The following is a 14,967-nucleotide window of genomic DNA, read 5'->3' on the forward strand; positions in this document are numbered from 1 at the left end:
GTGGTGATTTGTGTTGTACATTGGTTGCTGGACTGTTCTTGTCTCAACCCATGGGAGTTGCACTCTTTTGATCCTCCTCCCCATTCCTCTGGGAGAGGGGAAGGGGAGAACCCCAGGGGGGCTGGGGGGGGGGGGGGGCAGGTGGGCCTCGATTGCTCTCAGCCCGGCACCACTCACTGGGAGTGAGTGAACAAGCTGTCTGGCTAGGTTTAAACCACGACACCAACCTTAACATTTGGTTAATTAACAGATCGAATAATTTATGTGATTTATATGAAAGAGCATGGCTTGTTCAGGAAATAGTCAAGGGGAAAAAGGATAAAGTGCTGTGTTTGTCTGCCATCCATGCATAGGCTTGCTCTGAGGTCTAGATAATCAGCATCTGCCTGGGAAGGAATACAATAGAGGAGACATTATCCAGCAAGTTTTTAAATGCATTGGTAAGGTTTTGATGTTTAAGATGAAGGAAGTAGTTAGGGGATTTTTTTCTTTGTAAACAGAAGTGCAAACTTACCTCACTGTGGAGGAAAGATTGAAAGAGAGCAACCCCAAACAGAAAAATGAAGTCCAGAGGAAGTAAAAATTGTATCAGGTTACCAAGGTCAAAGACAGAAGTGTAGCATAGGCATGTAAGGACATTATGAGGAAGACCAAGATACAAAATGAAATGCAGCTAACAAGAAAAGTCAGAACTAATAAGACATGTTTTTATAAGGCTGTTTTTCAGCAGTTCATTGTCAAAATGGAAAGGTTTGTTTGTTACAGTCACCCTGGTTCCTGTACTGTTCCATACCCTATTAACAATTTAGATAATAGACAGATTTTTCAAATTCCTTCCAACTCCACAATCCAGTGTAGTGATTTATGTAGTGATTTAACTCTCATACAGTTACATGTAGTTTGGAAGTGTTCACAGTTCACATGTACTTCCAGCTTTTCAAAGTTGTTGATTTTTAAGAAGGGACTGTATGCAGGACTGAGGTCTGCACTGAAGAGAAAAAAGGAAGAAAAGACTGGAAGTATAAGTGCAAATGAGTACACATCCACTTGGTTTTCTTTTATAATTATATTTAGAGAAAATAGTGATTGTTTCTTTAGGATGCTCTGACCCCAGAGACAAAGGCATCCATGTACTTGCATAGTTGGTATCAGATAATTCTAAAAGCACTACTGTAATTGCATCCAGGCTTTGTGTGCCCTCGCAGCCTTTCTAGCAAGCCCATATAGACTGTGATAGCTTTAACCAGCATTTGGCAACTTGTTTCTCAGTGTCCAAGGATTATCTTGTTGCTTAATAGTCAGAAGAAGATGACTAAAGCTGTGTCTGTAGGACAGGCGTACCAGGGTTGTCTTCTGATCGGAAATCATGAGCCATAGAGTAGTGGGAGACAGATGAATGAGCAAAGCTTCTCTTGGCAGAGCTGCAGACTTGAATATTGGGAGTGCAATAAGAAGAAATGTTGTGGTGACATGTTATAAACAAATCGAGCAGCCAGATCCATCTCAGCTCTGAAAAAACAGGCCTTAGTGTGACGAGATAATCTTTTGAGATGTCTGATAGCAAGCTTGAATGGTTTCCCACAAGCAGCTGGAAAAGCCCTGGAGGGCAGAAAATCAGATGGTCTTTGTCCTAAACAAATTAAAGGCAGCACCTTTAGTTTAAACTGGTGTTCAAAGTCTTGCTTCTCCCAGAAAAAGGCATAATGAAGAAAACTGGTAGGCAGGTGAACTGACTGATGTGTGAAAATTGAATCAGAATTAAGATTAGAGTTAAAATTTAGGTGTGGGCTGCAGGGAGCTGCCTTGTTTGTGCTATCCTGCTTTGTATACTGGCTACAAGAAAAATAATTTGTACCGAAAAGAAGGGAATCACCTAGCTCAGCCAGTAATGCACTGACTTTTGGGAAAGAAAATCTTGTCTCAAGGAAGGAACACATGATGTTCTTCAGGCATCTTATACACAGGATGCAAAAACATCATTCCATCCTGTAGCAGAAGGTATCTAGGGAGAATGCTGCAAAGTATACCGTGGTACACCTGGCAGAGTCTGACTTACATGTAGGGAAGAAAATAGTGTTAAGTTTCAGTATTGAAGATTCACTGAAGAGCTCCACAGAATATTATGTATGCATGTCATTTAGCATTGTAAGTGGCTCTGCAGTAATGTGCCTCGTTCAGGCTTAGAGTTTGCCAAGACAGCCTGAGAGTTACCAGTACAATGGCACTGAACACTGGACAGCACAGAGCTGTGACTTGTGAAGGCAAAGTCTGCAAGAAACTAGAGGATAATCCACAGAAGGGATGACAGGTTTGTCAAGACAGAGACACAAAGCTGTCAAATCCATGTCAACATTTTACTGCTTGATATTTAAGCCTAAACAAGCAACTCCTTGTTAGTCCATACGATACTGTAAATATTCCAGTGCACTTCTGTAAACTGCCCTATATCACATCAGGGACTAACTTCCATAGGAATAAAAATTCTTTTTTTTAACTCAGGCCTAACTAAAGAGAATGTCTTGTCAAAAGGATCAGTGAAAATTTTACAAGCAATGGTAAGAATTTTTTTTCTCCAGCAGTTTTTCTATTGCGACAATCCAGAAAAACTGAGGAGGTAGGAGATAGAGTGATTTCCTAAATTGCAACACAGACATGGAAGTCTCTGTTACATACATTTATTTATTTATTTATTTTAAGAAATACCAGCACAATAAGATGAAATGGAGATGTGAGTCTGAATTTAGAGTCACAAGGGAGGTAATTATTCAGTGTAAAAAAGATAGAGAGATATACATATATACACGCAATTGAATTTCAGCTTATTAGGGGCCAATTTTCTGGACGAAAATGGCAACTAATACAGAGAGAATTGGAAAACAGTGGGATCAATCACATAAGAATCACATGAATTAGTGAATTATTGCCCTAAGCATTGTCCCAGTTTGAAAGCTGTTGAGGAATCTCCCACAAGGACTTCTGTGTTACTTTGTTTCTGGGAACATAAGGTATGGATGTATATGTATATCCATTTATATTTTATATATAAACACTTACGTGAGCTGCAATTGATATACTTACCTGTGAGTTGCAGTTTTTAATGAAGTGCTGATGTCCAGCTGCTCCTCACTTTTGCTGTAACTGGATACAATATCACTGTTCGGTTAGATTCCTCTGAATTCTTTCACATTTCTCTCCTTGCTGTACAAGAAGGTACAAAGCACCACATTTCAATGGTATGGGCCCTTACCATGGGGAAGGGTTCCCTCTTGGTAAAGGATTCACTGGAGAGAAATGGTTTTGGTGGGTAAGAAAATCCTTTGTATGAGAAGGAGGAAATCTTTAGAAAACATGCCTTGAGAAGGATGGCTTTTCAGAAGGGCATTGCAAAAAATGCTAACAGGATGTTTATAATAATTTTGCTAATAGCATTCCTGAGTAAATAACAGGTAAATTGGTTCAGACTTTGCATAAGAGGGATAGCTTTGAAGCTATTCAAAAACTCGGCCTTTTTGGAAGACAGTTAAAATTTCTGACAGAAAATGAAGTATCTACCTTTTGATGTTGAGAGGTGGCATTTTATCTTGGGACTTGAAACATTGTCACACTTTCAGAGGACTTTCAATTCATTCCAACATTCCTGTTGCATTTTGAGGTATGGAAATTTTATTGCTAACTCACAAACTAGAGTTTCAAAACTTCAGAGCCCTTTTCCATAGTCTGTTGTGAGCAGTTCTGTGCTGACAATAGCAGCTTTTTTATACCTTTTTGTAAGAGTGGTTTCTAATAAGGTTAGTTCTTCCTTTGGAAACTGGCTTGACATCTGTAAGAAATCTCTGAGTACATCAAAGAACCATATTCAGCCAGACTCAAAAGACTTTAAAGTTCAGGTCTGCATGGATATTGTACACTACATCCTAAATTCTGCTACAGAAACATCATGCTAGCTATGCTATTACATTAAAATTATGTGACCCGGCCCAGACACTCTAAACCTAAAAGTAATGGGCATTAGTTTAGGGCATCATGGCAAGTTTTGCCATCTCAGTAACAGCATTATTCTGATTCAGCTACATTGCTTTGCATTCTTAAATGAGGACACTCTCCACTGCCTTTGGAGACACTGCACCATTTTCAGCTACATGGTATCACCATTTCCAGTGTCAGAGGAGGCTTTTATCAATAATCTGTGCATTATACAGAATCTTTTTTTTCTAGCCTGAACATATTTAGTTAAAGACTATTTCCATCTATTCAGCTTTTCTGTGTCTCCAAGGTCCAGGAGACGTTTAGGAAGTGTAGTCAGTGGCTAAACTTCTGAACTGTATCCTGAATTCTAGGAAATCTTCGAAGATTCAGCATTATCTGTGGAGCTACTATAAGCTAGCAAGGCAGGCTGATCCTCAGTCTTCTGAAACACTGACGTTTCAAAGGTAGATAGATATTAATCATATCTATTCTGTTGTTTTTCTGTGAGTCACCAGGTTTCCTTCAGTTGAGAAATATCTTTGCCAATGAAGAAAATCAGAAAGTGGCAGTTGTTTCCTCCACTTACCCTTTTGACCTCATTCTAACTGTCTATCCATGCATACTTTGTGTTTGCAAAGATAAAAGTGAGCACCTTGAAAGAATTTCTCTGGTGTGGTACTCCACTGTAATGGGGGGACAGCTTTAATGCATCCAGAGTTCTGCTTGCTTGATTGCTTCTGCACCCATCTTCTGAGGAGAAATACATAACTTTTCATGAAACCCTTTTTTCTCCCAACTGTGCAGTTACATTTAGCACATGCAGGCCTAAATCTTTTGAAAATAAATATTCTGGAAAGCTCTAACTTCAAGGCTGTTAAAAGGTATCCTACATCTGTGAGGTACAGAGGAACCAGAGAAATGATGAAGAAGTACAAGCAAAACAAGAGTCTCTGATGTGCACATTATATGGGCATAGAAGACAGAAATTAATACTTCATTGTTGGAGGCAGGTATAGATATGTAGAAATCCAGGTACCTTCTTAAAGCAGCAAAACAAAGTGGGTCAGGGGGATGTCAGTGGCTGCGATGCCTTGAAGACCAGTATTCATGAGGTGGCTGTGTACAGAAACCGCAGGGAAGTAGGCATTTTTGGTTCCCCAGAAAACACCACCATTTCTCCAAATGTTTTCCCCTTTCACACAATGTGAACTCTGTGACTCAGACAGTGGTGCTGTGTCCCAGGAGGCAGCAGGATACTAGGAATGAACGTCAAGTATGGCATGAGCTCATAGGAGTCAGTTTCTGTGCATGCAGAAGGGTCTCAGTTCTTCCTCTTGACTTCACTGTCCACTAATCTGCTTGTAATTAATCTTGCAGACTGGATGATACATACTGCGTTTCCCTGCCTGCTTTGGGGTGGTGTATTCAGACTCCCAGACCTGACATTTTGTCATTCAAAATTCCTGAACAATTATTGAGGGCTCCATTGTGCCTATGCAGGAGTGTTTAATATTACCCTTACATGGGAATGAAGTGCCTGCTGAGTTCTTTGGAAAAAAAAGGTACCTTTTGAAATGCCAGTTCTTTCTGAAAATCAGCAGTTGACAAGTGTGTGATACGTATTTCAAGACGGCAGAACTGTCTGTACCTATGTATGTTACAAGTTTGCTCTTAGGAGCCAGGAGTGAGCAGAAGTTTGTTCCTCTTCTGCTTGAAGAAATAACTTGGTAACATTGTAGAGAACCAAGTGTTCTGACCCTCACTAGGCTGATTTAAAATAGCCCTGTGTGAACCTAAAAACGTTTCTAGGTGAGCAAAACCCAATGCTTTGCCACTATGGGGTACTGAGGTAGAACCACTACCATACTTTGCAGTCCCTTTTCTGGTTTTTCAGTGCACATGCAGGTTTTGGTACCAACCACAAGGGTACGGGAACTGTTTGCAGTGGGTCCTGCAGGGTGTGAAGATAGGAGATGATGAGATCAAAGCAAATGTTCTCCTTTGTTTTTCTTTCTAGATTAATACAGCAGACAATTTCACCAATTGCAAGGTGGAAGCAGAAGATGATGACACTTACGTGGTTATGCTAGGCTCAGAAACTCAACCTGCCATGAGTAAGTCATGTTGTTAGACTGCTTTATCAATAGCAAAGCATGCACTGTATTAAATGAGTGGGATTATGGACAAACAGAGGGGGCACATTACTTTCCATTTCCACATGTTACTGCAGCTTCCAGAGAGTGCAGATGTCCTAGGAGAAGGGAGAAGAAAGGTGAGGGATTCAGTCATGGTAACAAAGTCATTGCTCAGTTAGACCTCAGTGCAGCCACCACCCCTCCGTGTGGATTCTGGAGATCTGTGATCTCTGCATGTAGAAAAGAACTGAATTCTCCGAGTTCTCAGAGAGGGGAGGCACTGCCCACAGGTGCACCAAGCACCTATGTGGAGGCACATTTTGCAGTGTGATGTTCATACATCTAAGCATAAATTGATTAGAAGCTTATTAACAATCTGTGTGGTCATATGAATTCCCCTTGAAGATTGCAAATGAAATTGCATTTTTGCATTTACTGATGCTGTGTATTTTGCGTATGTTTTATGATATCATGGATCATAAAGATAAACTTTATCCTGTTTCTATCTTATCTGCTTGTTAACAATGTCTCACATTCTATATAAAAAGGTTATTTCTTATTTGGTGAGTTTAAACTTGTTGCTTTAGCCCTGATACATTTTCACTGCCTCTGTCAGGCTTTCTATGGGAACACCTCAGGGTGAGCACAGGGAAGACCACCACAGATTGTAACAGCTGACTGTGTTAGCCAGCTAAATACTCTAACCTCCCATTTGAATCAGTGCTGAAGGAAAGGCATCACCAAAAGATAAATCAGAATGGAAACCTGCATCAAGGGTTGGTATTACTTGCTCTGCATTTACTGTAAGTTTGGTGGCGGACTTTATGTTACTGAGGCTGACTATCCAAATCTTGGTGCTTTTGTTCATGTAACTTTTCCCATCCATACGCTATGTTCTTATTCTGTGGTCCATGGGCCACTAAAGACGCAAGAGCTCCATTTACACAGGAGTACAGCCATGTCTCCCAGGGCAATGTTTATTTAATTTTAGAGAGATTTAAATAAGCACTTGTATAAAAACAAGTTACACAGCTGTGTGAGCTACAGCTTTGTTTTACTAAGTGTGGCACTGTGCTGCATTGAAAGTCAAGTATATTATGGAAGCAAGTTAAGTGTGTGTGATTTCAGACTGACAGCAGCTCTAGAGAAGTTTAACACTACATGCACGAAGATGGTGTGTGTCAGAATAGCAAGATACAACAAAAACTTCCACTGTTGATTTGGTACATATTTAAAAAGCTGTTCACTGACACTATGTATTTGACAGCTTTCCTATGGTATCATTTCATAAAAGTTTTATTAGCAATTGTGTTGCTTTTGTGGAATCCTTGAAACAGGAAATGTTTCCCGATGGCAAATTTTAAATGAAATAATGCATTCTTTAGCATTAAAAGCCAAGCAGAACCCAGGAGATCAATATGGAATTGGTTCAAGATGCCAACAAGAGGCTGAGGTGGGTGAGGAAAAGAAAGATGATATGGAAGACAGCAGAGAGACAGAACATGAAGATCAAGAAGATTCATACAGCTTTCACAACCGTCCTGACAATTTGTATGCCGGCATACCTGATGTTCTCAAAGAGAAGAGAAGAAACTGCTTTTTTTGTACGGGGCCACCTCCTCCTCCCCCTCAAAACCTGCCTGGCATCCTAAGACAGAATGATTTATCAAAAGGTACAACCTTGGGAAGAAAATAACCCCAGGCACAAACATGTGCAAATGCAGGCTAGGTGCTGCTGTAGAGGTTATGTATGGTTACTTCTAATAGCAGTGGCTAGGCAATACAGGCCTAGTTCTGCAAAGCAAGCAAGTGCATACGGGCTTTCCTGCACCAAGATATTCATGACCAGGCATCTCAGCTGATACTGGAGTATGCACTGCTGGGTTCAGGTTTTAGGTTTTCCTCACTCTGCCCATCTCAGAGAGCTGCTATATCGTACATGATGCACTGGTTTTCCAAAGTAGCCTGAAACAAACTATTCGGGTTGTATTTTTGTCAAGTTAAATATTTACCATTTTAAGATATTAAATTCTACCTTGATTTAATACAGCTTGGAATTTCACAGGTAGAATTAAAGCTAGTGTGCATAGAGAAGTAACAGTATGTTACATTTTAGCCAATGTTGTGGTTATAAATAAAAAGCCATATTGTGCTGCAGATTGAAAAGAGAGGGAGAAATTATGACCTGCAATGAAATGCTTTGCCTTCTTTTTTTTCCCCCTTTTTTCTTTTCATCCTTCTGCCCCAGAGTAAAAACCTGAAATTGTGTTGTATTTTGATTCAACTGATGAGAAGCCCAAAATACTATTTGCCTCTCTTTCAGAGGGGATGATTATCATTTTTTACTCATTGGGAAAATAAGTATGCAAAAGAAGTCAAGCTTAAATACCAGTGTTAAATAGTCACATAGGGGAAAATAAACCCTTCTTATTTGTCCTGGATACTACTGGTAAGTGCACACACAAATTGCTTCTCAGTTTCTCCACTGCTTATTACTGTTAACTCTGTTTTTAAATGTGGCACAACCTAAGAGAGTCTTAAATTACTATCACCAAGCACACTGAAGTCATCCAAGTTCGCATAAGTAGATAGAAATAGCTTTCTAGCCTTACAGTCTGTTATAGGTAGGGTTTTGTCCTGTTTTCTCTGTGAAAGAAAAAGCTGGAAGTCATAGGTGGATTCTGAAAGAAAGAATAAAATTAATTTTAAAGATGTGTTTTGCTTCCCATGAAATACTCAACTGCAGCTATATGTGTGCATAAATGAAGGTTCAGGTTTGGCATATAGGATTTGGTAGTGTAGGTTTGAAATAAATGTCTGTCTTGGAATAGTTCTCATAGCTCTACCATCAAGTAATGTGACCCTCTGCCGAATGCTGTCTATCTGTATGTGAGTACCAGCTTAAGAGAGCTTCTTGGCTACGTAATGTCCTGTGCTGAGTGCAGTTGGTAAGGCAGAGTTTGTCTAAAAACACTCCTGTATGAATAGTTTGTTTAAAACATGTTGTGAAGCTTTCTGAAGCATTAGCCTTGGTTTCACCATTGGGGAGCAAGGTGGGGAGGGTATGAGAATTCCTCTAAACAAGGATGAGGCTTGCTTTCAAGGGGGAGCTCTAATGTGTCATTGCTACCTAGTTTTATCGGCCACCTGCTTTCAGTGTTGCCGTGGAATACCTAAAGGCAAGTCACCTCTTCCTGAAGCCTGTGTTTTGGCAGTGACATGACAGTGCCCCATGTGGGAGTTAAAAGAAAGAGGATCCTGCAGAGCAAGGAACAGAATTTCCATAGTGACATGGAAACAGAATATTTTTCATATTAAATATGGCAGGTGTATTAATCCCATTTGCTGCTTTAAAACGTTTTTATGACTTAACCAGAATGCATGTTGATTGGACGTATTAATAACACATCCCATTTATAAATATATCCCACTTACAAAGACTGTTTGGTTCCTCTGAACCCATAATAACCTCCCCAGGGAATTAAGTGGTGGACTCCCCACCATTGGGCACGTATAAGATTGGGCAGGACAGGATACTGGGACATCTAGTCAAGGTCATGCTTTGTCAAGAAAGGTTGGATCAGATGATCCCTGAGGTCCCTTCCAGCCTATGGAAGGGACTCTCTGTGGGGTTCTATGATTCATAAACAGACAAAGCAATTCTTTTAATAGCAGCCAAAGGATTGAAAACCCTAGTAGTGACCACGGCCTAGTTTAGCAGATACACATGCACAGGCAGTAGATTACAACATGAGGAAAACATAACTCAGTGCAAGAATTCCAGGCTCCTGTTTTTGCAGGAGAGATGGGTAATCAGCACAAGAAAGTTACAAACATCTATGGGAACACCAGCCGCAGTTATAGTTTCTAACTCTTCACAGATTTGGGGGTTTTAAAGACAAATCAAAACAAACTCAAGTATTGGGAAACTTGATTCCTTTTAATGCAGTAAAATGTGAAAGGAATGCAAGTACTGAGCAGTTATACTATGAAATACATGAAATGTAGGAAGTACAGAGAGTCAGAGAAGTTACTGGTGGGGGGGATAGTCTTAGCATCGGTTATAAGAGGTCATAAATTTCATCTGCCCTGTATGGGGCTCTTTAAACTTTTTTTCACCTTGTCTTGCACTCCATCTTAGTAAAACCCTCAAAACCATGTGGGACACTTAAGACGTAGGAAAGACAAACCCCAGCGTTTTCTAGAATAACTTTCAATTCTGAAGTCATTGTTGCAGCAGTTAACAAATAGCCTGACTCCAGAATGCCGAGGGCCACAGGTACCACTTACTTGGCTTCACCATTAAAGCACATATTTGTGTGACTCTGGTGGGAGCACCTGGGGCACTCAACATTTCTTTTAAATAAGCCCATTTACTTTGAGCTAATAGCTAAGAATCTGGTTTTGATAATCTGATGTGAAATCATGAGGGTGCTCTGAGGTTGGAATTATTCTTCTGGGTCATCCTTTCTACTGATTTAGATGATCAGAAGCCTCTGAAAATCAGAGCGCTTTAGAGGTGAAATTAAGTCTCAAGTTACTTTAGGAAACTCTAAAGCTGTAAGTTAAGTCCTGATCTCCTTTCTGTACTGTATATGTGGAACACAAGTCCTCACTTTTTCAGAGAGGAAGTCTGTGGAGGACGGAAGTGAAAGACAACATGGTGATAGACTTATAACAGCATGCTACAAAGAAGATACATGCGAGAGAGACAGTGGGGGGGAAGACCTGTACACTTTCAGGACACTGGATGAATCTGTGTATGATTTCATACCAGTTGAGGTCAAGTCTTTTATCGTGAACAGGCCACCAGCCCCTGCCCCTCGTCCAGTATATTCACCAGTCAGAGAGGAGAATGCTCCCTATATAATGCAAGGTTTGTGTGTTGCTTTGTAAATATTTGCTGTTAGAATATAGACTTGTCTCTTCTATTTGATGAGTGTTTAAAAGATTTGTTCAGTTACTTTCAAACCAGCAAATAAATTGATTCACTCAACCTACTCTCTCCTTCGAAATGAGTGGAGAACATCTCAGACTAACGTTAATTTTCAATTTGCATCTCAGATAGCATCATTATTTTTGTTTACATTTAAAAAACCTATGGCCATATGATGAATAAATAAGAATCACTGGGCTAGCTGGGAGCATGTCAGTTTTAATAGTGCAATATAAAATGTGCTATTTGAATTGCCTTTGCTTTTAGTTTCTTTGTCAAAATGTTCTTAATTCTAAGAGAGAAATTTTAGAGATGTATAATTTTTTTTTTTTTTAATTTTCCTGATGAGAACAGTAAGGAGAAAGGCCTGTGGGAGAGCTCCTCTTTCAAATCTCCTTTCTCTAATGCAAGATGCTAGAAATGGCCTCTGAGGAAGGATTATGTCCTTTTACCATTTCTGTAAAAAAACAGGGGACCTTTTGGAGCTTATACATGGAAATTTAAAGCTGGAAGAGATCTTGGGTATCCTGCAGTTCAGTTCAGACCTGCTGCAGAGATAGACCTCTCAGCCCCACAGTACATACTCCCTGCATTACCAGCTCCCTCTACAGAAAGCTGGCTATGCATAAGAATAAATGGTAGAAAACCAGGCTGACAAAGGTTACCAGTAGATTGCCTACTCCATCCAGTGAGTGTTCTGCACTAAAACAGGATTTTTACTACCTAGATCATCCTACCAAATACAAAAGAGCACCTCCTTTTTCATGCCTATTTCAGTCAGTGATTTATTTTATTCTTCTTAGCTAGCTCTCCTCCTCCAGGCTATGTAACTCCAGGTGAGGGCCAGAATGTGTGGGCTAACACATTTATCATTTAGTTGCTCTTTCTTCAGCACGTTCAGGAGGTACAAGGATGAATCATTACAGTAGTTAAAGGGTAATTCAAGCACGAATGTGTAGGGGGCCTGTTACACCTGCAGAAGTCCTGAAATGGCTGCTTTTACTGAGATTACTAGTGCTGTGTTTCAAGTCTTTGTCCTCCATCATCATAGACAGGCTAGTGACGTGAAAACATTTACTGTGAAGATGCTTTATTTGGGAGATTACTTTTATTGTCTGTTATTGCACTATAGTTTTTCACTTTGTCTAACTATTCACTAAGGAAGAGACTGAGGAACTGCTTTGATGGGTCTGTGGTTCTTCTATATCATGTATTTTTATATATATATATACACACACACACGCACCTCCACGGTTTTTAGCTTTGCTTTTATAACAGGTAGTGGTAGAAAAATAGACAAATTAGTTTCCTGTCGTTCTGTGGAATCAGCCTCTGGCTCAAGTTTACTTAGTGATACAAGAAGTATAGGTGGCAGCACTTTAAGAAATCTTCAGCTGACCACTTCAGCTTCTTGTATTGCTGGCCATCCTGCTAGATCCAAGTCTGGAGTTTCTTATTCTCCTGTTTTGTTCAGGGATTCCTGAGATAGTGAAATTTAGGACAGAAGTGATACATCTTCAGCTGTTTTTTCTTGCAACTTGGTTTGGCAGGTTTTGTCCTTGTCCACACTGGTTAAAAAATTCTTTATCCAGTCCAGCAATATCCCAGTTACCAGTTTATTATATGAAAACTGCTTATAATCATAAAAAATTGATTGTTTTGACTGTAAAAACAAGAAAAATTTGTTGTGGTCCATCATTAAAATCTCCATATGTTTGTAGCCATTGCTTTATGATTTAGTCTAATCAGTGTAAAATAAAATTACTCTGACTAGGGTATATATACCTTTTTCATCCCTCAAATAAATTCATAGTTTCACGGTTTGTTTTCATATATTATGTTATAAAGACCGTTGCAAACGTTGCCAGTTTAAATAATCGAGAAGTTAGAATCAAGGTAATTTTGCTGCTTATTTCTTTCTCCCTGCCACAAACATTCAGTACAGTTGGTAAATATACAGCCGTGTACTGCTATATATCACAGCTATTTTGTTTCATCTAGCTGTTAAAGTGAGCAAGTGTAAGACGCAGAACTTTTCAGCGTTTTTCGTTCCCATTTTTGTTTAAAATATAGTTCGTGCCTTCCTGAAACGCTGTGTTCTTTCAGACCTTCCTGCAATAAACCCTTTGATTTGTTCTGGATCCACTGAGGTTTTGGATGCCCAATATGAAATAACTGAGATGCCATTTTTGAGATTAACAGCCTTATATAATATTCAAAGCAGAGATCCCAGTGATTGCAGTAGCCACTATGAGTGTTCAGAAGTTCATATTAAATTATTAGTGTGACTAGCCAGCACTCTTAATGTCAGGGATTCACAAGCCTGATTGCTGGCTGAAATGACTTGTCTGGGGTTACACTGGGGCTTGGTTGGAGAGAGGAGTCCTGTTCCACAGAGCAGCTTTTAGATACTTAACTGAGGCATCCTTCCCTCCACTGTGTTCTCTCTCCATTGACTAAATACCTTTTAACTTATAAAACATGCTGAATAATACTTCTGTAAGAAACACATTGTCTTCACCGCACAGTTCTGGTTATCTTCAGAGCCATTCCCTTCTGGTGTTCAGTTAGACACAAGTTCTATGGGGATTAGAGAACAAAGTGTGATACACATCAGAGGGCCACATTAAGTCACAGTCACCCACAGCTGAACGGATCCCTCTGTACTCTGGGAAGGAAAGGACTGCAGGGCCTGTTGTGACAGTGTATGCAGAGGTGCAAGAGGAGGATTTCTTTTTACGCCTTCTGTACCCACAGAGGTGATAGAAAATTTTGGGCTTGTTTATTGGCAAAACAAAGCTATGCAATGCCTTTTGCCTCTTGGGTTGCATGCTGATGTCTCCTTTTTAATTTATACTCTGAATTCATCAGAACAAATCAGGTGGCTGAATCCTCATGAGGGTTTTCACCACACATTGGAGCCAATGAAGTTACAAAAGAGTATCTTCCCCTTTAAGCAAAAGTGGTGGTGTTTCCTGAAAATAGCAACAAAGTGAGCAAATAGCCCTCTATGATAAGTAGCCTTCAAATACAAGCTCAAGGTTACACTAGACAGAAAGCCTGCTCCCTATAGATTACCCCTTGGTGCTTTGAAGGACAGGTTATCGGTACTCTTGCTCTAGAGAAAACAGAACATGACAAGCCCATTTTTAGAGTCTTAGATCAAGATCAACACTTCCAAACCTAGGCAGCAAGCTCTTGGTGATGCAAGGTGTCGTAACTAAACTATGCAATTTGCAGTTTGAGCATCTGAGCTGAATTTGCTGGCAAACCCTGGGAAACATGACTGAGTAGATAGATTGAAAACATAAGTGTTCAGATTGCTTTTACTCAGTTTCATTTATTCTGTTTTCAAATTTTAATGAATGTGCTAACTACTGTATTGAATACTGCTAAGCGTACTGCATCTTTAACAAACAGGGAGTACATTTGTTCTTTAATTTAGACCACTGCAAGAATTCTGCCTTCAGTGTGAAAGGCTCATCAACTGATGGAGCCACAAATTGGTGCCAGATAGCTTTCTTGTCCAGATGGTGTGCACTCTTAGTGTGCTCCCTTTCCATTCCTCAAGTGCTTAGTATTCCTTTGTAGGTTATTTTGGTGGTTTTTTTCGGTAGCATGCTGCCAAAACAACTGTTAAATAAATGTATGAAGGTGTTGTGTTTTCAGTTTACAGTGTGATTTTATGTTCCCTATTGATACCAGATCTGACGGAGCTGGAAAACAAAGTCCTCTGTGTATTATTAGGGCAGGTGCATGAGTTTCTGTCATGCCTTCCTACCACTCTTGAAGTTTGACCTACCAGGACTGCCTGAGGGCTTGAAGATTACTGTCCTAGTTCAGTCATTTACCTCTTATCAGAGACCACCTCTCTGCAGCAAGGACACCTATCCTACACCAACATAAAAAAAATTTTATATGCCTACAGCC

General features: G+C 39.9%; 1 protein-coding gene across 4 annotated transcripts in view; it reads left to right on the plus strand.

The window, feature by feature from the left end:
• BANK1 (B cell scaffold protein with ankyrin repeats 1) overlaps positions 1-14,967 on the plus strand; it is a 145,811-nt gene that overhangs the window by 114,064 nt on the left and 16,780 nt on the right. For 2 of the 4 annotated variants that reach the window (XM_057417972.1, XM_057417973.1), the window contains exons 8-9: positions 5,984-6,080; positions 7,487-7,705. In XM_057417972.1, coding sequence (XP_057273955.1) covers positions 5,984-6,080; positions 7,487-7,705 — 316 coding nt within the window. Of the gene's footprint in view, positions 1-5,983; positions 6,081-7,486; positions 7,775-10,725; positions 10,978-14,967 lie in introns of all 4 variants that reach the window. The other 2 variants (XM_057417975.1, XM_057417974.1) reach the window with 2 other exon arrangements.

The sequence above is a fragment of the Pezoporus wallicus genome, unplaced genomic scaffold, assembly GCF_028554395.1.
Source record: "Pezoporus wallicus isolate ANWC-B61680 ecotype Strahan unplaced genomic scaffold, APGP_CSIRO_Pwel_v1 contig_6999, whole genome shotgun sequence".
NCBI classification, from domain to species: domain Eukaryota; kingdom Metazoa; phylum Chordata; class Aves; order Psittaciformes; family Psittacidae; genus Pezoporus; species Pezoporus wallicus.